This window comes from Protopterus annectens, chromosome 2.part0 (genome assembly GCF_019279795.1).
Source record: "Protopterus annectens isolate FY-2018-M chromosome 2.part0, PAN1.0, whole genome shotgun sequence".
NCBI classification, from domain to species: Eukaryota; Metazoa; Chordata; order Ceratodontiformes; family Protopteridae; genus Protopterus; species Protopterus annectens.
This window is the reverse complement of record NC_056728.1, coordinates 1304283059-1304308844: the sequence shown is the minus strand read 5'-3', so window position 1 is coordinate 1304308844 and position 25786 is coordinate 1304283059. Positions and strand designations below refer to the sequence as shown.

General features: G+C 44.7%; 1 protein-coding gene across 3 annotated transcripts in view; it reads right to left on the bottom strand.

Moving 5' to 3' along the window:
- Positions 1-18743: 18743 nt before the first annotated feature.
- ZNF513 (zinc finger protein 513) overlaps positions 18744-25786 on the bottom strand; it is a 436233-nt gene continuing 429190 nt past the window's right edge. For 2 of the 3 annotated variants that reach the window (XM_044061485.1, XM_044061487.1), the window contains one exon: positions 18744-19575. In XM_044061485.1, the coding sequence (XP_043917420.1) occupies positions 18821-19575 (755 nt within the window). In that variant the 3' untranslated portion in view covers positions 18744-18820. The remainder of the gene's footprint in view (positions 19576-25786) is intronic. The other variant, XM_044061486.1, reaches the window with a different exon arrangement.

Here is a 25786-nt window from a genome sequence, read left to right as displayed (position 1 = left end):
CTATCCATCGTCCTGGACTCCTTGTTAGGAGGGTGGATATTAGAAGACGTCTCAGATAATTCCTTCTTGGTGGCCACTGCTACCACCACAGCATCAACTGGAACTCCCTTGCTAAGGAAAGACTTGTCCTCAGGTGCGGTCATAAATTTGTTTGGCCTCCATGGAACGGCTTCCACTGAATCTGGAGAGGTCCATACTTTCCGCGAAATGACCCCCAAAAGTTGGTCATAAGGTGGTGTCACCCAAGAGGTGGAAGGTCGGGAGCCAAAAGCCTCAAGATAGACTGATTCATCCTAAGTAGGGTTAGATGTCTTCCAATCACCCCTCTAAGGATTTCTAGGATGTCAGAGAAGGAGACATCCTCAGAGGGAGATCTGGGGGACTCTTCTGATTCCTCTAAATCAGTGTCTGATGTGACAGACTCAGGGGAGTCGACATGTTCCTTCTTACATAACCTCTTCTGAGGGAGCTCTCCAGTGGGATAATCTGGGGAGGTCTCGGAAGAGGGGGCGCCTCCAATGGGGGCTACTTGGGCCTCTGGTTCCCTACGCTGTGGGGGTGGAAGGGGGGGAGAGGTTGCTGCTGGTGGGACACAGGTTCCAAAAGGAATGGCTTTGGCAGAGGATAAAGCCTTCTCTATAGTTTCAAAAGCCTCCCCCCCCCCCCCTGCTCTCAAGAAGACCTCATCTCCAAGGGGGCGGATGGTCAACACCTAGCAAGAGGGAACGACTCTGAAGCAGAAGTGGGAGTGGGAGGCGAGCTGAGTTGAGCCGAGGCTCCAAGAGGGAGGGTTGGTTCTAAAGAGAACCCAGGGTGACTGTCCCCCTCTGAGTCAGCTCCCAGAACCCTCGGCTCCAGACTGTGCAATCGAGGATAGAGTAATTGGCTCCGAGGAAACAGGCTGAATCCCCGGAGCCGAAGGGTCGAAGACAGAGGAACCTGATGTAATAGGCTCTGAGAGCAAAGCAGTGAGAGGAGGAACAGTGATCGGTATGGGGGACGGCTCCAAGGCCTTTGGGTCTGGAGGGGTCAATTTTATAGCCAGAGCTAGATCCGAAAGCAACCTCTTCACCATTCTCTCAATGTCCTCATCTGATAGGGTCCTGGAGGATCTGGTGGAGACTGAAGGAGACCGCCTTCTCTCCAAGATAGGAGATCTCAAAACAGGAGATACAGTCTCGATGTCAGGCAAAACCTTCGGTACCGAAGACCGTCTCGGAATCGATGGAATAGACTGCACCGAAGATGAAGCAGAGTTGGAACCGGAACTCCTTGGTTCCGACGCTTTATTCTGGTCGGCTCCGAAGTCAGGGCCGATGATTTTCTCTTTGAAGATTTTGGAGCTGCCTGACCAAGTTCCAGCTGTTCCTGGAAGGAAATGGTCATAAGACCCCTGTCAATAAGCTTTCTTCTCCTTTCATTTAACACTCTTGTACTAAAAGCGTGACAGAAGGTGCAACGTTCCTGTAAATTGGCTTTGCCCAGACAATATAAGCAACTGGTGTGGCTATCTGTAAGAGACCTTTTCTGCGCACACCTGTCGCATTTTTTTGAAACCCGAAGGGCGATGATCCTTGTGATTCTTATCTTTATTTTTAGACATAAAGACTAAAAAATAAAAGTGTAAGGAAGAATTTTTTTTTTTTTTAATACCAGTCACACACACACGGGGGAAAGGCCCTCTAACTTAAACGGGCACTAACGGCCCTCTACTTTAAACGGGCCGTACAGTCCTAAGGGGGGAATAGGGGTTGAAAACTTTCAAAAAACAGACGCAGAATACAGAAGAAACTATTAAGAGATATATATATATGACAGAAAAAGGACTAAATAAGTAAATAAATCGTTCTTAGCCAATGAGCCAGTAAGACACAACCTCGAAGCTTTCGCGGCAAACGAGATCTGGGGAATTGCCATGAGGCACCATGGGATAGGGGCTGGCCTCGAGCCAGTAAAAAGCTCTCGAGCTTTAGTATAGGCCGAGTCGGAGCTCTCCAGGCCTTTGGATGAAATGTCCTTGAGCAGAATTTTGTCAATTGGTGATTTTTGTGGGAGGCAAAGAGATCTATGTCTGGCCTTCCACAGGCTTGGATTATCTTTGTAAACACTTGAGGATGCAACTTCCATTCATGAGGGTCTGTCACATTTCTGCTTAGATTGTCTGCCAGCGTGTTTTCCATACCTGGCATGTACTGTGCTTGAAGCTCGATTTGCCATTCCAGAGCTCTGTTCCAAAGTGACATGGCCAGCCTGCACAGGGGGTATGAATGCGTTCTTCCTTGTTTATCTACCACATTACTGTGGTGTTGTCTGTTCTTATTAATAATTGCCCTGGATGCAGGAGGTACTTGAAAGCTGTAATTGCATTTATCACTGCTAGCATTTCCTTTTGATTGATGTGAAGGTGTTTTTCCTTTTGGGACCATTTGCCCTGAATGCACCTGTCTGTCATGTGTGCCCCCCTGGCGTAGTCTGAGGCGTCTGTTGTGATGACTTGATTTGCTTGAGGTTTGCAGAATGGTAGACCTGCATTTGTTTGGCATGCTTGAGCCCACCATAGAAATTCCTTTTGTTAACATGGAATTAGTGGTATTATTGTTTCCAAACTGTGGCTGTGCTGAGACCATAGGTTTTTTAGGTACCATTGAAGTTTCCTCATATGCAACTTTGCACATGGGATTAGAAGAATGCAAGATGCCATGAATCCCAGAGCCTGCAGGATTTTCCTTGCAGTTAGCCTGGTACAATTTGCTAGTATCTTGAAGTACTGAGTTAGTTGCCCCTGTTTTTCTGGCGTAAGATAGGCCATCTGGGTGTTTGTGTCCAAGTTGGCACCCAGGAAAATTATTTTCTGAGATGGTGTTAGCCTGGATTTCTCTTTGTTGACTGTGTATCCCAGGGAATTCAATAACTGTGTTACATAAGCCAGATGCTCCAGAAGTATGTGTTTGCTGTCCGCTTGGATCAGGCAGTCGTCCACATAAGGGTATATTTGTATCCCTTGTAGTCTGCAGTAGGCAATTACTGATGCCAGGCATTTCGTGAATACTCTGAGCGCAGTAGATAAGCCAAAGGGCAATGCAGAGAATTGATAGTGGATTGAACCTGCAAGAAATCTGAGGTATCTTCTGCAGCTTTGTCTGATTGGGACATGCAGGTATGCCTCCTTGAGGTCCAATGTTACCAGCCAAGACCCCTTGCCCAGCATGGGAAGAAGCTGCTGTAAGGTGAGCATCTTGAATTTTGGTACGAGTAGAAATGTGTTTAGGATGGATAAGTCCAAAATGGGTCTCCAATCGGTTCCCTTCCTTGGTACCAGGAATAGTCTTGAATAAAAACCTTGACCTTGTTCGTGAGTAGGTACCTCTTGAATAGCTTTCATGTCCATGAGCTTTGAAATTTGTATTTGAGCCTCTGCCCTTTGATTATGTGGCAGGTTCGGGATGCCTCTCATTTTTGGAAGAGTGTGAAAATGAAATCTGTAGCCTCTGTTTATAATGTCCAGGATCCATTTGTCTTTTGTGACAATATGCCAATTTTTTGAAAATAATGCCAGCTTTCCTCCCAAGGGTGCTGTCACTTGAGCCTTGTTTGGCATGCAAAGGGGAAAGTCATTGGGTTTGTTTTCTGTATTGCTGTGCACTGTCTTCGCCACCTCTTGATGCTGGAGGTTGCCATTGTCTGCCTCTATATGATCCTTGAGATTGTCCTCTGCCCCTTCCGCGTCTGTATCTAACTCTTTGGGGCTTGTCCGTGGCTGGAAAGGACCAGTTTTTTGTAGGCCAATTTCTACTAAAACGTGGTGGTTGTACCTGTAGAAAAGCCTTAACAGTATGCATAGATTTTGCTTTTTCTTCCATTTTCCTTAGTATTTCCTCAGCATTAGTACCAAATAATACATCCTTTTGTAAAGGAGCATCTAGTAATTTAGCTTTGGCATGATCAGGCAGGGTTTGTTCCCTAAGCCAGGCATGTCTACGAATGACTGATCCTGTAACTGCAGCTCTACTTGAGGCCTCTAGAGCATCATAACCACATTGTAAAGTGTGCTTACCCACTTGTTCTGCACTATGCATCATATCCTGCAACTCCTTCAGATCTGGTTGTTCAGGTTGTGACATTTTATTCTTTAATTGTGATAACAGAAACTGCTGATATTTAAGCATATGGAACTGACAGTTTAAGGCCCTCATGGCTAGAGTGGCCGAGGTATATACCTTTTTTCCCCACCTTTCTAAGGATCTAGACTCTCTTTCGGAAGGTAATGGATTCTTAGCAGTAGAGGCCTTCATTCCCTTGGGACCCTGAGAAATGGTTTCTGGGTCAGCATTATGGCTTTTGTAAAGAAATTGGTGTGAGTTAGGAACTCTGTAGTACCTATCAGGCTTGACTGGGGCTGGAGGCAGGAATCCGATTAAGGCAAGCCTCCGAATAAACATCATCAAGTATGTCCAAGACAGGAGGTATCGCCAGAGGTCTGTGCTGAGGTAGCAGAAGAAATTCCCTAAGCCTTTTCTTTGAATCTGGAAATCCTGGCCTTCCCAATGGAAGTGTTCCCTCAAGGTATGCAAGGTTTCCCCGAATGAGAAATCCTCTGGGGGGATACAGAAGGAATGGACTGTTCTGCATCAGAATCTTCAAAAGGGGAGTACGAATGCTCCTCTTCATCAGAATGTTCTGAAATAATGGAGCCCTGGTTAGAAGAGGGAGATTCTTCCTCCACTCTGGGTCTCTTGTCCAGTGGGGGTTGGGAACCCCTGATAAGAGTAATTAAATCCTCAGCCATTTTGAGCATCTGCTTTTTAGGCATGGGGCCTGTAGATGGGCCCTGTGCAACAGACCTCTGGGAGTGCATGGCTGATTTAGACTTACTAAAGGCCTTGAGGGAAAAGGAAGAAGAAGGTCTGAAGACACCATGGGTGGAAGTAGATCTGTCCACATTAGGAGGGCTCAACACTCACAGTGGCTTCGGTAGCTGTAGTCAGGGTGTGGGCCGAGGAACCTGCGGTCTCGGTTACAGAGGACACCGCCAGAGAAGGGTCGTCGGTAGTCAGGGGCTGCGTAGGTGCCTCACTGAGAACCGGACCACGTGTAGCCGGTTTTGGCGTGGTGTCATTGGAGACCGCGGGCCTCGCGTGTCTGTCTTTGTCCTTGCGTTTTTTGGACAAAACGGTAGTCGGAGTCTCCGACGACATTGTATAGTTAAAAGTTTTACCAAAAAAGTGCTGGGCGAACTCCGCCCGATGCTTAATAGTGCGTTTATTAAAGGTAGCACAAAAGCGACAGCCCGAGACGTCGTGGTCTGGGCCTAAACAAGGAATACAGAGGGAATGGAAATCCTTATGCGGTATTTGCTTCCCACAAGAAATACAATTGTTAACTTTGTCTGACATCGGTCTGAGGCAAGAAAAGTTTCCCCAACGGGGTACTTAGCTTTAAAGAAGACTTCGGTTTCCAAATTTTCGTAATTTCAGGAGCTGGCTGACCAGCACTTGCGAACTGCTTCTGCTTCGGGCACCGCGCGGCAAAAAAGACTGAAGAAAATGGCGTCGGCTGTGTCTTATATACCCCTGTCGCACTGACGTCAGGAAAAGCGACAACAACCGGCCTTGGGACCTAGACTTTGGAATTCGGCCGACCGAGGACCCGCCTGACGGCAGGAGAACCCATCTGTAATGACTGCAGCTGTATGCACGATGAACATCTACTGACTGTGAGGCCAGAGAAGTTTGAGCCTCTGCAATAGTGGCCCCTGAAAGGGAGTATGAAAAAGAAGTTATGTACTCACCACAACGTTCCATGTTTGTAGTCCATCTTGCCCTTCATTCTTACATATGGGATTGGAGCCGATCCTCGGCTCCGACTCAGCCTATTTGCAACCTGGAAGTCTTCTAGCTGACTTGTGGTTAGGTAGGTATCCCATGGTGCACCAGTACAATCTCCAGATCTTGTTTGCTGCTAACTAGGAGAGATAATAAATATACAGAAAAAAGCCAATACTAAAAAGTTTCCATACAAAAAGGTAATAGTATTTTTCTGTCTCCAGGTACTTCCAGGATGGGGGTAGGAGGGTGGGTTCATAATAATGAAGGGCGAGATGGACTACAAACATGGAACACTATGGTGAGTACATAACATCTTTCTGTTCTGTAGTCCTATCTCGCCTTCATTCTTACATATGGGACAGCGCCCCTAGCGCCTTATTCTTGGGTGGCTCAAGGAAAAATACTCAGAGTACCGTGGAACCAAATGATGCTCTACCCCTGGAGGTTAAATCCAATTTGTGATGAGTAATAAAAGTGTGAGGGGTAGCCCACGTTGTTGCTGCACAAATATCAAGTGGGACCCTGGCTTAAAGGTTGCAGAGGTAGACTGAGATCTGGTAGAATTAACCTTGATTTTAAAGGGTAAAGGTCTACTCTCAGAGTTGTAAATGTAAGCTATACAGCTAGAAATCGAATTTGAGTGTTACTCTGGAAACTGGTAAGCCTGACCTGGATTCGGAAAAGGAAATAAATAATTGATCTGATTTCCTTAGTCCAGTGCAAATAAAATTGTAATTGTCTATGGACATCCAGCTGATGAAACCTGTATTCAGCTGCAGTGGAATGATTTGGAAAGAACACCGGAAGTTCTATGGATTGATTCAAGGTGACATGAGAACAGACCTTGGGAACAAAAGAAGGATTAGTATGAAGGGACACCCTGTCTTTGTGAAAAATCAAGTAAGGATGTTTCACAGACAATGCTTGCAACTCTGACACCCATCTGGCAGACATAATAGCCACCAGAAACAAAGTCTTCCAGGACAGGAATTTCAAAGGGGATGAATGACAAGGCTCAAAGGGCGGAGAAGTTAATTTCGATAACACAAAATTTAAACTCCATGAGGCCACAGGTTCTTGCAAGGGGGGTCTTAACAAAGTGGCACCTTTAAGGAAAGTTTTGCACAGCCTATGTGACATCAGATTGGAATCTTGAAAGTCTAGATGAAAATTTGAATTGCTGCCAACTGAACTCTGATAGTGGCAGCTGCAGATCCCTGGCTAAAATGCTCAGACAGGAATTCCAAAACCACTGGAATGGAGGCAGTATAAGGATCAACATTCATTTTCTCCACCCAGATAAAAGAAATTCTCCATTTACTGGAATATAGTCTCCTAGTGGAAGGTTTATGAGAAGACGTAAGTATATGAGTCACGGAGGGTGAGAAGTCGTGAAGCCTGACTTGGGATGGAACTGGAGTAGCCACGCTGCCAAATTGAAGGTGTGTAAGGAGGGGTGAAGCGAACCTGACATGCGAGTCAACAGGTCTGGAACTGGGTCTGGAATCCAAGGATCGCCTAGGAGAAGAGACCTGAGAAAGGGGAACCAAACCTGACGAGGCCAGTAAGAAGCAATGAGGATCAGTTTGCTTCCCAGCTGTTTTGCTTTCTGAATAACCTTGGGAATGAGAGGGAAGGGAGGAAAAGCATAAAGGAGACCCAAAGGCCAATCGTGAACAAGTGCGTCTCTCTGATTCCCCCAGGAGGGAAGAGGAGGGAGAAGTAGCTGCTGCATTTGGCACAGATTGGACTGGCAAAGAGATCGCAGCAAGGCTGTCCCCATCTGCGGAAAATCTGTTCCGCTGTTTCTTGTTTCAGAGACCACTCGTGAGGCATCAGGATTGCGCTTGTTGAACTGGAATGTGTGTTGTCACCAGAAAATGTTGGGAAGACATCACCATTTCTAAACTTGAATGGCCTCTCGACAGAGTGGGAAAGATCTGGTTCTGCCTTGTTTGTTGATATGCCATACTACCAACATGTTGTCTGATTGTATTGCAATAGTCCCCCGAGCAGAAGGTCGTGAAGTGCTTGCAACGCCAGGAGCACCGCCCTCATTTCTAGAACATTGATATGCAGGTGAGCCTCATGATCTTGCCATGTGCCTTGGACAGTCCTGCCTAGATAATGCCCCCCCACCCTATCTGTGAGGCATCTGTGGTCACAGTGGCAATGGGTTGGTGATGAACAAATGGAGTGCCCGTGGTTAACTGATTGGGTAGAGTCCACCAAATGAGGTCCTTCTTGCAAGAGTCTGTCAGCCGAATGTGATGAGATAATGGTAGGTGCTGAAAGGACCACTGGGACAACAGGAGCCACTGAAAAATCCTCATGTGTAGTCTGGCTAGTGGCACTAGCAGTATGGTGGAGGCCATGGTCCCTAAAAGCTGTAGAATAGTCTTGGCTTTGGCCTTTCATAAGGGGAGAAGACGTTGAATTTGAAGAACCAGATTCTGTGCCCTTTCTACAGGAAGACGAGCCAACATGTCTACTGTGTCCATCTCTGCACCTATAAAAATCACAGATTGAGGGGAAAATAAGGCAGATTTTTTCCCAATGTATAGAAATTCCCAGCTGGGCACACAACTGAATGGTAGCGTCCCTGGTCTGAAGAAGTAGATGCCTGGTGGGGGCGGTCAAGAGCCAGTCGTCCAGATACGGAAACACCTGGAATCCTCAACATCTCAGGTGAGCTGTCACTAACGCCATACACGACCACCCTAAGGGCTGTGGTGAGACCAAAGGGCAGAGCACGAAACTGGTAATGACTGGCTCCCAGCCAGAAGCGTAGATGACTCGACGCCCTGTCCATTTTTATGTGGTAGTAAGCATCTTGGAGATCTATTGAGCACATCCAATTGTCTTTCCCTAATAACGGGAGTATAGACTGCAGTGACACCATCCAGAACTTGTCCTTCTTCACTGATTCGTTCAATCTGCTGAAGTCCAAAATGGGCCTCCGGCCCCTGTACATTTTGGCACTAAAAAGAATCTGGAGTACGTTCCAGATCCTATTTGGTCTGCTGGGACGGTTTGGATGACTCTTCTTGATGGCAACTTGTTGGCCTCCACAGCTGCCTGATCCTTGTGATTGGGTAGAACATCCGGGATCCTCTTGGGAACAAAAGGTGGAAGAGAATGGGGTATGACATAACCTCTGATAATAATTTTTGTATCCACTTGTCTTGAGTGATATGCAGCCAGGCTTCTAGATACAAAGAAATGTGACCCTCAACCGGCCCCAGAGAAGCACAGCTGGGCCCTACATCAGCAGCGCTGGTAAGGCTGGCCCCGAAAAGAATCGTGACCTCCCTGGTTTTGGGGACCACCTCTGCCTCTAGGGCGATGTCTACCATTTCCTCCTCCTCCTCTACCTCTGAAGGAGGAGTCACCCTGTGCATCCTGGCAAAACCTCTGGGACTTCTTGAACCACATTTTATCACCCTCTGACCCTTAAGATATGGTCTAGAGGGTACAGTAAAACGTACTCCTCCCATGGCAAAGTATGTTTTTCCTTCTTGCTCGCACTGGGTGAGAGTGTCCTTTACCTTGGGTCCAAACAATGAGGAACCGTCGAAGGGGGCGTTGGTAAAGGTAGACGAATGGTTCTGCAAAGTTACACAAACGCATCCAGGAATGACGCCTTAGGGAAATTCCTGAACCCGCTGCTCTACTCGCTCCATCGGCTGCATACTAAATAAGCTGCATGGATGAGTTGAAGACAGAGTTCAAGGTGGACAACTGGGTAGGCACCTTGTCAGGGACTCCCTCAGTACATGTACCTTGTAGAGAATCTCCTAACTCCTTAAGGAGATCTCTCTGAAGCCTCGTGAAGTGTGTAAGGTAGTTCAGCGATCTAAGGGTAAATGCCGCTGAAGAGAAGATACACTTCCCTTATCTGTCCATTGTTCGAAACTCATTATTTGGTGGATGAACAGAAGAAGTAGTCTCTGCCAGCTCCTTCTTAATGGCCGCCGCCACCACCATTGCATCTACGGGAACACCTTTAGACAAAAAAATCCTTTTCTGGGGGTGCAGAAAGAAACTTATTCGGTCTCCTGGGGACTGGCTTCATGGCATCAGGAGTATCCCACACCTTTCGACTAACTAGCTCAATCAGTTTGTCGAAGGGTGGAGACACCAAAGAGGCTGAAGGTTGAGACCCGAAAGCCTTCAGGTACACTGACTCCTCATCAGAAGGGGTGACAGTGGGCCAGCCGCACCTCTGTTTAAGGATTTCCAGGATGTCTACGAAGGAGACATCATCAGAGGACAACTTAGGGGACCCTTCTGACTCCTCAAGGTCAGTGTCAGAAGTCAGAGACTCATCCTGGGAGTCTACATGCTTCCTCTTACATGCTCTCTTCCGTGGGGGCTTCTCGGAAGGATATTCCGGGGAGGTCTCGGAAGAGTGGGGGCCACCGGTCGGTGGCTCCTGAGGATCTCTGCTATCCACGGAGAGAGTAGGAGCTGAGACAGAAGTAGGTGCCTTAGGGGGAAGAGTGTCGGTACCCTTGGTAGGAGCTGAAGATCGGGACAGCACACTCCTCATCATCTCGAATGTCAACCTCTCCGGCTCGAAAGACCTCCCCGGCTCCAAGGAGACAGAGGATGCCATCGACTCCGAGATAGACATAGGATCCGAACTCACCCTCGCAGACGCGCCGAGAGGAAGACTCGGAACCGAAGAGGTTCGGTTCCAGGCATCCCTGTCGGGGCCGACCGGGGAGCTTCGGCTCCTAGACACCACGGATGGCACAGAGTGTCAGAGCAGAACTCAGCTCTGAAACAGCCACAGGGTGAGCTGGAGCTGAGGGTTCCACCAGTGGTACCAAACACTCCGGCTCCAAAAGGCCAGCATGGCTCAGAGGAGGAATGACTGAAGAGGCTTAACGGACTCAAGTGGCTCCGGAACTGACTGGGTCGGTGCCAACAACAATTTCGGTAAAGGCAGATGACTTCAAGAGTCTCAGCACTACCCTCTCCACATCTTCTTCCGATAAACTCCTGGAAGACCTGGAATACAGAGTAGGAGAATGGGATGTCTGACTTCAATGTAGGGGAGACTGGTAGAGGATGCATAGATCGGCTCTGTAAAATACTCTCAGAGGTTGGCTCCGAGCTACTTGAGGCCGAACCTGTAATCCCAGTACTACTCTCAATCGGCACCAAACTCTGTGGAGCCGATGAGACAGTGGACTTATCAGATTTAATAATTTTAAGAAGTGGCTCCGAGACACCAGCTGGTGACGGGGAAGGCCTCTTAGAGGACTTAGACTTTTCCTTTTTAGATCCCTGAGATCTAGAAGAGGAGGAAGAGCTAGCCAGATCTTCCTCAAAGGAAGGTTTTAGAAGACCTTTTAGGATGAGCTTATTTTTTCTTTCTTGCAACACCCTAGCACTGAAAGAGTGATAAAATAAGCAAGTTTCCTGTAAGTGGATGGCCCCCAAACAGTAAACACAGTTACTGTGGCCATCCGTTATGGACATCTGTGAGCATTTTATGCATTTCTTAAAGCTAGATGGCTTATGGTCCTTACTTTCTTTAGACATTCTCACAGAGAAGAGCTCACACACACCCAGAAAGGAAAAGGAGAGGACTACGTTCTCTAATTTAAATGGGCCTAGCCTTGCAGGAAAGAGAAGACACCACGAGGACTAGGTCCTCTTACTTAAATGGGCCTAGCCCGGGCAGGAAAAGGAAATGGAAAACTAGGTCTTCTAACTAAAACAGGCCTAGGGAAAGGTACAATACGAAGAGTCATCACACACTACAGGAATAAAGTGTAAATTTCAAATTTACTCAACAAGGAAAACAGAACCTCGTTTTGTTAACACTAACAAATTTAGCAAGCAGAAATCCGCAAAAAAGTTTGACTTATGACTATTAAACAACACACAGCCTAACTGAGCACAAAAGGCGCCTACAATTACTAAACTCTAATTATTAACATGAAAAACCAGCACACCGGATGCCAAATACTATGAAGCCAAAGGCCAATTGTACTAAAGAAATTTCACACAAAAGGTGCACTTATAAACGCTAACTATTCTAACTTGCAAACTACACCATGACTAAACAATGATATAATAACAGTTTTAAGTAGAAAAGTCCAAAATTTTGTATAAACTTTGAATAAATTGAAAAACTTAGCCAGAGCCAAAGAGAAGCACAACCAAACTCGTCAACGCGGCAAACGAGATTTGGGGATTGTACTGGTGCACCACGGGATACCTACCTAGCCACGAGACAACTAGAAGACTTCCAGCTTGTAAATAGGCCGAGTCAGAGCCGAGGATCGGCTCTGATCCCATATGTAAGAATGAAGGCGAGATAGAACTACAGAACATAATTCCTTAATCAAGTCCTTTTTCAGTCTCGTAAAGCATGCCAAGTAGTTCAGCAATCGGAGAGCAAGTCACTTAAGCATAAACCCGCTTCCCAAATCTGTCCAGTGCCCTAGGTTCTCTACTGGGTGGAAAGACAATGGAACTCTGGTCCACGAGTTCCTTCTTTGTAGCTGCTGCCACGATCATTGCATCAATTGGTACTCCTTCACTCCAATGTTCTCTTCCTATAGGTGGAGCCAGAATCTCGTCTGGTCTGTTGGGGATCAGCTCAATCGTATCAGGTTCCTTCCGGCTTAGAAACCAGTAAGTTTATCAGTGGGCGGAGTAACCCAGGAGGTAGACGGGGCGGTCCCGAAAGCTTCCAGAAATACTGACTCCACAGGAGTTGAGTTTTGGGCAGACCAACCACCCTTCTGTTTAAGGATCTCAAGGATGTCTCCAAATGAGACATCATCGGGTGGCAATTTGGGAGACCCTTCTCCCTAATCAAACTCAGTATTCCTTGGTGATGGACTCCTGGGGACAGTCCAAGTTTTTCCTCTTGCATGTCCTCTTCCAAGGGACGACTTCTGTGGGATGAGCCGAAGTATCAGAAGAGATGACAATACCTGGCTGGGTGGTCTGAAAACTTTGGGATGGCTGTTCCCATGAAGAAGAATGCTGAAAATCACGGTGCAGAGTCAGCCAAGATGGCGAGGGTGGATCTGAGGGGGAAAAAGACTGCCTGACTTGCTGGTACAGAGAAAACCCTCTTCACAACCTTGAAAGCAGACTGCTCATGAGAGAAGGAAGTCAAAGGAGCCAAGAAAGTGAGTTTCTGGCCTGCCACTTCCCTCTGCTCTGACAGCAGTCCAGCCAAGGTGGATGCTGGAGCTAAACTGTTCAACCCTAAAGCTCCGACAGGAAAAGATGGCTCAGAAAACCTCTGAGTTGATCTTATCCCCTTAGATCCAACCTGGAAGCCCTTGCTCCAAGAGTTATCCAGATCCAAAGATGTCAGTGCTGGTGCACTCAGAGTAACAGTCACATCTGAAGGCAATGTTCTTTTTGAATCCGACCCAGAAGGGCCCAGAACTCTCAGATCAGAGGACTCTCACACCACAGGTTGGGTCAGAGGAGGCTTTATCAGTGGAGTAATATATGGACAGTGTTCCTGATCTGAAGCAGTAGGAACTGTGAGAACTCCCTTCTGAAACTACTCAGTGAAGAATCTCCTCATCATACTTTCCAAATCTGCCTCTGTGAGACTTCTGGAGGAACGAGAGGACACCACTGAAGGAGACATACAGAGTGCCGCTCCAAAAAAATGGAGGGCACCCTGGATGGCACTGGATCCATGCTTGGTGAGTATACAGTACATGGCAATGGTTTAGGATCTGGGGTTTTCAGATCCAGGATACATTTTATCAGATCGGAGTTATGACTAGGGCACATATTTTATCAGATATGAAGATGGTCGGATCCCAAGAGACATTGGATCTGATTTTGACTTCTTTTTTCTTGGCTCTAGTAAAGTAGATGCAGGTGAGTCTGTAGACCTGGAGCTTTTTGAAGGGTCCTTTGTCATGGTCTTTGGAGATTGAACTCCACAAATGGCTTGAGAAAAATTGCGTCTTTCAGTTAAAGCCCTGGGGTTTAACCCACTACAAATATCCTATTCCTGGTCAAGATGTCTGCACCCTAAACAGTACACACAGATTTGGCATCTGAAAAAGGCATTCTGTGCCCACATCTCTCGCATTTCTTGAATCCTTTATCAGACATCTTTTCACATAAAATACCAGATATCAAAAGGATACTAAAAAATTCTAACCTAATGTATCTGGACAATGAACAACTAAATACTGCTACTGAAAGGAAAAACAGTGAGAAAAGACTAGAAGAGAATTTTTTTTTTTTTTTAAGAATGATTAACTATAAAGGAAAGAAACGGTAGGAAAGGCCTACCAACAATGGTAGCAAAGACTACACAAATAAGTGTAAAAGGTGTAGAAAGGTGTACAAAATTGAGAGACTAGTGGAGAAAACAGTAAACCTTCTTGGGTCAGAAGTAGCTATCACTAAACTGGTAGAAGAAAAAAGCTTGTAAAATTTCACTTATCTTTACTGACAAGCTCAAGAGCAAAGGTGACTACATCTAGATGCAAAGCAAGATCTGAGGGACGTTAGGCTTACTACATTATGAGTAGGAAAGGAGCTTGAGAGTTTGTTGGCGGCCACAAGCTAGTGTACCAGCCGTGTCGGATCTGAACCCATCCGTTGACGAATGAATGAAAATTAACATCATCAGATGCTTTGTTTCTGCCCGCAGTCCATACTGGTAATGTGCCCTCAAGTTCTCAGACAAACTCAAGTTGCTACAATAACATGATTATGTAGGATCCATTTCCTGAAAGATACAAACTCAAACTTGAATGGATGTCATTATTTAGTGACTTCAATCCTCAGTGGTTTGCCCAAAAAACACAGATTTGATGAACAGACCAAAACTATGAAGGTATAATCTGGATGTCCTGAGAAAAATCTAGATAGTTGAGAGGCATTAAAGTTGAGCGTAAATGTAACAGACTATATTATACTACCTGTCTGACAGCACTAGCCAAGTGTTTTATGGCTTTGAAAGCCAGGAAAACACTTGAGTTTTCCCCCTGTAACTAGTAGTATATGGAGCAGATAAAGCTCCATGCACTACAAAGAATTATGATCGGGGGATGCCAGAGGTTAATTTTTTGGCTTCCATGTCTCTAACAAATACTAAGCAGGCTGTGACCGGTGAACCAATCATAATCCTCTATTTAGTTACAAATCAGTTAGCAAAGCGGTCTAAAATGGGGGCAGTTATACAAGGACAACTTTAATTCACATTAAGTTTTACAGTAACCTGTGCTTGATGTATTCCTCTAATAAAGTGGAAAGGCTGCCAAATGTGTCATATTGAGTGAAGGGAACTGTGGAAAGACTTAGAAGCAGAGTTCTAATATCAGTTTTGAAAAACAGCCATTACTGTTGCAGTGGAATAAGCACAGTTAAGTGCTAATAAAAGAAATACAGCACTGTCTTAATGGATCCATTTAACCTACATTTCCTAGCAGCAAAACCTTTAAGCATTTCATTGTTCTCCTTCTGCTTTGCTATGCAGCATCAGTAATCCTTTCTCAGGTATGACAGGCATTAACAACGAAGGACACAGTCTTCCATGCACCAGTCTCACCATTGTTACTTGCATACAAGTTACCTCACACAAGTTGCTCCTGAGAATGTGGCATTCAGCAAAGACAGCTGCGAGGTCTTACTAAAAACATACCATTATGTAGTCAGTTAAGACTTGATAGTTGTAAAGTACTGATCCCAGCATTCATTACAAATATGGGCACCCTCATGCCACTACTGGCTAAATGTCATGTCACTGCAGAATATTTCAGTTTAAGGACACTTACAAACTGGCCTGAAAAGTTTGAGCAAGTTATTAAACATAAAAGCAAACAATAAATCAAAATAATCACATTCACAACCAGCTGTATTTCTCTCCATTACCTATACCAGAGTATTAGTATAGCTTTCACTGACTAAACTCAAATTTAACCATTTAAGACCACTCCTGTGGTGTAGAGGGCTAAAGTACTAACTATTTCCCAGTTGACACAGGTTTAATTAGTGGCTCAGGTGACTGACAAGAGGGGCAGGGAGAAGTTGTTTGTTGCTGATGCTCCTTAGGGGAGGAGTGGTTCAAAGAGGAGGAGTTGTCATCCAACTTAAGTGGTGAGTGTGTGAGGCGAGGCAAGGAAGTGGGTATGTCATTTAAAGATTCTACTCCACTTTGGATGGAAATGGAGACAGCTGATCCCCTAGGACAACTCTTGGGATCCATGGCCTGCCTCAGTGATATTGGAGCAAGTCCTGGGGGGGGTACAAGCTGTAGACCCACAGTGGAGGTAGGGCAGCGAAAGCCAGGCCAGTGAAATTATGTCCAAAGGGGGACCAATTAAAACATTTTTTAAATCATTTTAAGGGAAATTCCAAACATGCTGGAATTTAGTACCTAAAAGTATAAGGGCTAAAAAACTTCATGGGAATGTATAGCTAGGCTTCTAAAGATCTCACAGACACTGTCTTTCGGCTTTTCTCAGTTAGGGGTCGCCACAGCAGAACTCCGGTCCGCTAATGATTGGCAGTGAATTTTTACAGTGTCAGGTTGCCAGCCCGGCGCCCAACCTTCAACAAAGGCACACCCACACACACTATCACCTACCTGCATGTCTTTATATTCACTCGACCTGCGGTGAGGACATGCAGACTCCACGCAGAAGGCGCTCCAGCTGAGAATCGAACCGGAGAACCTCTTGCTGTGAGGCAACAATGCTAACTGCTGCACCACCATGGTCACGCACAGACAAATACCCTAGAAGTACACATGAACCTATGAAATGCCTGCTTCCATAAGATCTGTCTGACTTCTGCAGCTGTTTAGTAAAGACACAGGAGATAGATGATCAGAAATGCAAGATGGTAACACAACAATATAGAAGGGCAGTCTTGTCATACGAGGTTAAGGACTCCAGTAGATCTACTTTGCATTCAGCAACATGCCTAAAATGGTACTACAAAGACTACTATGCATTGAAAGGTAAAGATAAGAAAAGGGATACAGCAGCTTCACAGTGTGTGTGAAGCGAGTTAAAATAATGGGACAGCTGAGTATGGCAGTGAAGTGAATAAAATCCAAGAAGCAATTTTTCAGACAGACTGGAAAAACTTGGGTGAGACTTTGATTCAGTACCCTTTGGTGAGAACCTGCAACAAAGACCTGCAGACACATCCAAACAGGTTGAGGTCTTTTTAACATTCAACATCTTAAACTTAGTGGAAAGATGCAAGGTGATGCACTGACAGAACCAACTCCAAGGCAATACCTGATTTAATATTACAGCTTTCTCCTACAGTTTAGAACAGAACCAGGCATATACTACATCCACTGTTGTTCAGACCCAATTCAGTACAGCCAGAATGCTGATAACACACTTCTTGGGATGGGATGCACAGAAGGCTTCTGGATTAACAAGGCTACATTCAATACCTCATTTTTACTTAAGATTCTTCATTTAAGAAAATTGTGAAAACATTGCCACAGCAAGCAAACAAAAAAAAATACAAAGTCTATGGCTTACAGGTGAAGGGACTTATTTAGTGAAATAACAAATGCTGTTATATACTGGAGGAGTTTATCATAAGGGATCCATGCAGTGCCACAATAGCCAACAACGGCAGTAATGCATTTTCAAAATCTCAAATTTTTCAAACAATCTGCTGATATTAAGAATTTGCCCATGACATAGGAGTTTACCACTGGAGGTGGAGGGGGGGTCTTGTCATCTCTCCACACAAAAGCTGTCCTCTGTATATTAATCAAAAGGTAGCTCACAATTTTGTTTTATTTGGAAACTTCTGCTTACTTAATTTCTAACAGATTATCCAGGTTCTGAAACAGACATTAAATGACAGACTTCTGCTACAAGTGGATGAGCTGTGAAGCAGCCGAGTAAAAAAAAAAAAAAGGTCATTATACTCCGTTAACAGGAAACACTGACTAAACATAAAGAAACACCACCACTAAGGCCAGCCAAAGGTAAGGAATTTTAAAGCAGGCGAGATGAGGTTACAGCTTTTTTTCTAATAATTTCTTTAGGTTTTATCAGGCAAATCATCTTTTCACAGGCATTTCATTTTAAAGTAGTCTTCTGACTATCACCTAACATCATTCCATCCTCCACAACTCATCTCTTTGCCATAGTCAAGTGATCCTTCCCTTCTATAAAGTCACAATCTAATTTCTCTAAAATTGGTTTCCTCTGAACCACTCAAAATCTATTTGCTTTGCATATCCCTCCTTCAATTTATCCACCATGAATCATCCCTCTTTTACCCCACCACTATGGTCTTACTCTGCAAATTTTACCTCCCTCCTTCCTTAACTTTACACTTGGCAATCCTCCCTGTCCTTCATCTTCTGGCTGCTCTTCATACTCTCCCTGTTTAGCTCCTGCTCTCATTCTACACACCTACTTCATATGTAGTTTCCCTTGTCAAATATTATGGGGTTCTCCTTTCAGTTAACAGACAACTTGCTGTTGTACATAGTGAAACTTCAGATGTTTTCATACTGATGAAACTACATTCCTGTGCTTATCCCTTGTGTCAGTGTACATTGCTAGCATTTACTGCACATGTACTGGTCTAGAAAAACTCACTGCTACGATTCTTCTTATTGGTACTCTACTGAAAATGAGTCATGTCCAACTTGATATCCTAGCCAACAAACACTAATAAATAAAAGGGTTAACTACAAAAGTATGGCTTTCTGTTGGAAGCTCCATGTAGATAACAGTTGACTTGAAACTCTAATTCCAAAAATCTGTGGCAGTTAAGACACGCAGAGTATAAAAGCAACTCTAGAAACAAAAAAACTTCAGTGCATCAAAGACTTCATGCACACGTGTAATTAAAGTTGTTTAAATGAAGTTGGCAACAAAATTTAAATACACCCAGCCTGGTTAACAAAAAAAGAGGCAATGAAAGTACAAATTCTTTAATAAGTGATGTAAACAAATTATTTAGACTTGTAACACTGACCAAGCTTAAGCAGACTGCTACTGCACTAATCTGGTACTATGAGGATTAGTCCAACCTTCAACAGAGTGCCCATGTATTTTTTGATGCCGTTTGTAATTGTCCCAGTGTCCAGTAGTATAAGAGCATTCTTCACATCTGAATGGCTTTTCACCAGTATGTCTGAGCATATGCCTCTTTAGGTTCATGCTCTGGTTGCAACAGTAATTACAGATATTGCACTTAAAGGGTTTGTCACCAGAATGTATGCGCTCATGTCGCTTCAAGTTTGCCAGGTTTCCACAGGCATAATCGCACATCTCACACTTGTAGGGCTTTTCACCGGTATGAATTCGCTGATGCCGTTTAAGATTGTCAAAATGTGCTGAGGCATAGCTACAAAGGGAACACTTGTACGGTTTCTCACCGCTGTGTGTTTTCATGTGCCTCACTAAGTGGTTTGGGTAATGTGTTGCAAAGGAACACAAAGTGCAGGAGAAAGCTTTGTCACCTTTAGCTGAAGTGCCCATGGCCTCTACTGACAAGACATCTAGGCTGCATCTAGCACAGATTTGCTCTGCTACACCTTCCTCCTGTGTGAATCCATCATCCAGTACTAGTCCACACATACGGCAAGTGAATGGGAACAATAATTCTGGTAGCGTATCAGACTCTTCTGCTCGGTTTACTGGATCCAATAAACCCAGAGGTTCCATATCAGTCCTCATTCTAGTGCAGCTAGGAAGGAAATTGTCACTGCCATTCATATGTAATGTCAAATCTGGTGGTATTACTTCTGAAAAGAATGAAAAAATAAATTAGGAAATGGCCATTTCTAAAAGTCATTTCTTAAGAATCAAATGATTATCAACAAACATTTTCTGTGCAAATAATTCAATCAAAAAGTAACCCAGGAGCACAGCTGTTTCAATGGCACAGCAGCCAATGACCTGACTATGACCCAGGAGACAGGAGTTTGATTAGTGGTTCAGGTACCTATTGGAGCCTGGGGGGGTGTACAGTGCAGCTGAGCCCACTCGCCTCTCTTCAGTGGGGAAGGGAAAAAAGTATGTACCTAAGCATATTTATATAGTAAAATCCCTGGTCTCTACTGGGGATTAAGTGGAGCTGATATTTATGAAAGGGTGGGGGGCAGGGGCATTGATTATTTATGTGCAGATTTATGTACAAACAGAGGGGTAACCCAGTGCATGCCAAACTCCTGGATTTTCAGGTATGCTCAGGGGATGCTACAACCTTATGGACAAAAAAACAAAAACCCCAAGCCAATGATGACATCATTCACAGTTAGTTCAACCTTCATCTCCGGGGTAAAAAATGGGTTGAAGGGCAGTCATCCCAAGGGAACAAACAAATAAAATAAGCAGTGGGAGGGAGGCTTTATAGCCAGCATGAAGCAGTGCACACAAAAAAATCAGCTGCCCTAGAAGAATTAAAAATCCTTTGAGATTGTGTAAGGTAGGGGGGAATTTGCAAATATTAATGAAAACGGTCCATCACTCGATCAGGACACAGCAGACAGTACAGTTTTGTACCTACCATAAATGTAGATGTTCGAGTGTATACCCTGCTGCAGTCATCGCACTTGGGTTATCCTGCCGTCAGGCAGTGGTGCAGTCAGCCCGAATTCCAAAGTCCTGGTCTGGCGTCGGTTGCTGTCGCTTATTCCCTGACGTCAGAGCGCCAGGGGTATATCAGAGGCATCCGACGCCATTTTCTTCAGTTTTTCTTGCCCCAGATGTCAGGTGCCCCTAATAGGTAGGCAAAAAAAAAAAAAAAATATATATATATATATATATATATATATATATACACATACATATAGTTATATGAAAAAAATGAAACAAAACCCTTAGACACAAGCAAATACACCACAGAGGTAGTAAAGAATAGAGTGGAAGAGATAAGTTCAGCTAGTCCAGAGGGGATGGAGGGAGGGTAACCTGAACTGCAGCAGGGTATACACTAGAACATCTACATTTATGGTAGGTACAAAACTGTACTATGTTCATCGTGGTACCCTGCTGCAGTCATCACACTTGGGTAGAATACCAAAGCTAAGGATGGGAGGTGGAGTCAAACAGAGTTAGAGGAGGCTAGAAGGCCCTGCAAAACTGCAGTGGCGAAGCCAGCTCTAGTCTTAAAGTAAAGTGGTAAGTGGTAATGTTTGGTGAAGGTGTGTACTGAACTCCAAGTTGCAGCTTCCAGAATATCCTTGGTTGGCACCCCCCTGAGGAAGGCTGTAGATGTAGCTGCTGCCCTGGTAGAGTGGAGACTTATGGTAGCAGGAACTGGTTTTCCATGGTGGGTGTAGCAAAAGCATATGCAATGTCCTATCCATTTGGAAATGGTCTGTTTTGAGATAGCCTTTCCTTGTGATGCTGTAGCATAGGATACAAAAAGCTGGTCAGATTTTCTGAAAACCTTAGTTTTATCCAAGTAGTAACGTAGCTGTCTGTGAATGTCCAAGGAATGCAGGAGTCTTTCTCCTTTGTTCTGTGGATTTGGGAAGAAGGTGGGTAAATGAATGGTTTTGATTTAGAGCCACACTGGATACCACCTTAGGCATAAAGGAGGGGTTAGTTCGTAGAGAAACTCTGTCCTGATGAAAAATGAGGAAAGGCTCTACTGCCATTAGTGCATGAAGCTCCGAAACTCTTCTAGCTGAAGTGATTGCTAGCAGCAGGGCAGTCTTCTATGATATAAACTTTAAATCAGCTGAGAAAGCTGTCTCAAAAGGAGGTAGCATGAGTTTTTCCAGAACAAAGTTGAGGTCCCAAGTAGGCGCTGGTGCTCTTCTGGGAGGCCTAATGTTTTTGGCTCCTCTGAGAAACTGGAGATTGTGATGAGGGATGGAGGAGTAAGATTGGAGAGAGACCGCGTCCTGAATAGATTAAGATGTTATACTAACAGATTACTTTGTTATGACAGATTTCAATTAAGTAACAATGGACATTTAGAACTTCAGGTACATAGGGTTTGTTCTCTTATATATCCTGTATGAATATATCATATATCATAACATTCACACATCCCATAACACATAAAATAATTCAGGAATTAATTGTAGATCCACTTATTGCGACTCTACTACTTTGTTGTGTGTGACCTGTGACAGACGCGTTGCGTCTTTTGCAACAACAACAAGAAAGCGAGAGAGGAATGAGGAGCATCTATGCTATTGGCAAGGTCAATACACCAATGCCCCAGCCAAAGCCGTTTTATAGAAGAAAGGAAGCTTAAATGATTAAAAAACTGCAAGCACACAAGTTTAAGTTAAATAGAGTGACTTTAAAAAGCCATTTTTAGCTACAGACCCTCTTCGCCATTTTAGCGATCATTTTATGTCTGGCTGATGAAGCGTTTGTTAAAAGCGATACTAACTGTGGATTCTTTTTTTGTCATACAAAACGCGTGGTTTTATTATTTGGAGGAGAGTTTTGCTTTGTTTGAAACTGCCTCAGGAGTGGATGTGAAAATAAGGGAGGATCTGTGTTGTAGTGAGCAGAAATAGCTGAGGCGTCGATTTTAATAGATGAAAAAGAAAGCCCTTTGTGTAACATCTCAGTTAGATATTGCAGAATCTGAGGTATGTCTGGCTGAAGGGTATTTTAGCCTTTAGCTTAGGCTTTCCTGGTGCTGGGCCTCCTGGCCTCCAGAATAACATCCATAACAGCTTGTGAGAGAGGAGCTGGCTGGTTGCTTAGGTGATTTGCCATGCAGCCAAGTTTAAGGTTTTGAGCTGGCTGTGTAGAATCTGATTGTCTTGCTGTGTGAGCAGGTGGGTAATTTGTGGTAGAATCCATGGTGGGCCCTGGGCCATATTCCTTAATAGTGGGTACCAGTGCTGGCGTGGCCAGTCTGGGGCAATGAGCATCATTCAGGGTCTCTCTATCCTGACTTTCAGTAGCACCTTTGTGAGAAGGGGTAGTGGAGGAAAGGCATATACTGTTAGCATTTTCCAACTGAATGAGAGTGCGTCCACTTTCCAAGCTTGATGGTGAAAAGTCCTTGTGCAAAACTTTGTTAGCTGATAGTTTTGAGGGCTGGCAAACCGGTCTATGTCTGGGAGCCGCCATTTTTGACTTATCATTGCGAATACTTGTGGATCCAGTTTCCATTCGTGGGGATCCATGATGTTTCTGCTTAGGTCGTCTGCCAATGTGTTCTTTTTTCCTGACAGGAACTGAGCTTGTAATTGAACTTGGTAATCCAGTGCTGTGTTCCACAAGGACATTGCTTGCCTGCACAGAGGGAAGGAGTGTGTACGCCCTTGTTTGTTTATGTACCACATTACTGTGGTGTTGTCTGTCCTTATGATAAGCTGTCCTGGATGTAAGAGGTCCTTGAAGGCTGTCAGAGCATTTTGTACAGCTAGCATTTCTTTTTGATTGATGTGCAGATGCCTTTGATCTGCTGTCCATATGCCTTGAACGCACCGTTCTGCCGTGTGTGCCCCCCAGGCATAGTCCGATGCATCTGTTGTCATAGTTTGCCTGGCTGGGGGTAGGGTAAAAAGGCTGACCCTTGTTGAGGTGACATGCCTGTGACCACCATAGAAACTCCTGTTGAAGGCAGGGAATGAGATTTATCATTGTTTCCAAGCTGCGGCTGTGTTGAGTCCATACGCTTTTGAGGTACCATTGTAATTTCCTCATATGCAGTTTTGCAAATGGTATTAGTAGTATGCAAGATGCCATGAAGCCCAAGGCCTGCAGAATTTTTCTTGCAGGGAGTTGGGTCTTTGTTGCCATTATTTTGAAGTATTGAGTTAGTTGTAGTTGTTTGTCTGGCGTCAGATAAGCCATCTGGGCTGTTGTATTCAAGCTGGCACCCAGGAATGTCATATTTTGTGAGGGCACTAGTTTTGATTTCTTTTCGTTTACTGTGTACCCTAGGCAACTTAGAAGATGTTTTACAAAAGCCAGGTGTTGTAAGAGAATGTCCTTGCTTTCTGCTTGGATGAGACAGTCGTCCAGGTACGGGTATATTTGAATTCCTATTTGTCTGCAGTATGCAATTACTGGTGCTAGGCATTTTGTGAAGACCCTGGGCGCAGTAGTTAAGTCAAAGGGCAGTGCAGAGAATTGGTAATGGGTTGAACCTGCAATGAAATGGAGGTATCTTCTGCAACTTTGTCTGATAAGGACATGCAGGTATGCCTCCTTGAGGTCCAATGTTACTAGCCCAACTTTCTTGCCCAACATGGGAAGAAGCTGCTGTAGTGTTAACATCTTGAATTTGGGTACTTGCAAGAAGGTGTTTAAAATTCAAAGGTCCAGAATAGGGAAGCATTGTCCTTTCTGGGGACTAGAAAGAGCCTTGAGTAAAATCCTTGGCCTTGCTCCTGTGTAGGTACCAGTTGAATGGCTCTCATGTCCATGAGAGCTGTAATTTGTTTTTGTGCCTCTGCCCATTAATTTTGTGGCAGGTTTGGCATTCCTTTTATCCTTGGAAAGGTGTGGAAATGAAATCTGTATCCGTGTGAGATAATGTCTAGGACCCATTTGTCCTTTGTGACGATGCACCAGTTGTCTGCAAAAAGTGTTAATTTTCCTCCCAAGGGAGCTGCCAAGAGAGTTTTGCTTGGCAGTATGAGGTTTAAGTCATTGTGTTTGCCTTCTAGTGGTTTGGAACCTGTCTTCTCCTCCCTTCTGTGTTGTAGTGCCCCACTGGCGAGGTTTGTTAGGGATTTGCGCTTGTCCTCTGCCCCTTGGGCGCCTGTATTTACCCCTCTGTGGTCTGTCAGAAGCTGGAAAGGACCAATTTTTTGTTGGCCAATTTCTGCTGAAGCGTGGGGGCTGTACCTGTAAGAAATCTTTGACCGTCTGCATAGATTTTGCCTTATCCTCCATTTTCTTTAAAACCTCCTCTGCTTTAACCCCAAATAAGACATCCTGCTGTAAGGGTGTATCCAGTAACTTTGCTTTAACATGATCAGGCAGAGATTGTCCCTTTAACCAAGCATGCCTACGTATAACAGACCCAGTAACAGCTGCTCTAGAGGAAGCTTCCAAGGCATCAAAACCACATTGTAAAGTATGTTTGCCCACCTGTTCAGCTGCATGTAACAGATCTTGCATTTCCTTGAATTCAGACTGTTCTTTTGTTTTATTTGAGACATTAGGAATTGCTGGTATTTAAGCATGTGAAATTGACAATTTAGTGCTCTCATGGCTAGAGTAGTTGAAGTGTAAACCTTCTTCCCCCACCTATCTAGTGCTCTGGAGTCCCTTTCTGAGGGTACAGGATTTTTTGCCATAGAAGCCTTAGCCCCTTTGGGACCCTGGGAGATTGTCTCTGGGTCAGCAGCAGGGCTTTTGTAAAGGAATTTGTGCGAGTCAGGCACTCTATAGTATCTATCTGGTTTGGCTGGAGCAGGAGGCAGAGAGTCTGGATTTAGACTAGATTCTAAGAAGACATCATCCACAATGTCCAAAACTGGGGGGATATAGCAAGTGGTCTGTGCTGGGGGTGTAAAAGAAACTCTCGGAGCCTTTTCTTTGAGTCAGAGTAGTCCTGACCTTCCCAGTGGAAATGTTCTCTCATGGTGTGTAAGGTTTCCCCAAAGAAATAATCTTCAGGGGGAGAAGCTGAGGGAATGGAGTCTTCAGCATCAGAATCTTGATAAGGGGGAAAGGAGTAATCCTGTTCCTCAGAGGAGCCTGAGGAAACAGACACTTGATCAGAGGAGGCATAATCCTCCTCTTGTCTACGCCTTTTGTCGGGGGGGGGGTTGGGAACCCCTGATCAAAATAATCAAATCTTCAGCCATTTTAAGCATCTGTTTCTTAGGCAAAGGGCCTTGACCTGGAGACTGAAGTGTAGGCTTTTTTGGCTTTAGAAGAGTCTTTAGCTTAGCATAAGATTTTATGGTGAGGGTAGTTGGTCTGAAGACACCTTCAGAAACCGAAGGTGTTTCTACAGCACCGGCTTCCCCTACTGCAATGTTATCGGTAGGGCCTAAGGAAAAAAACTGCGTCGGC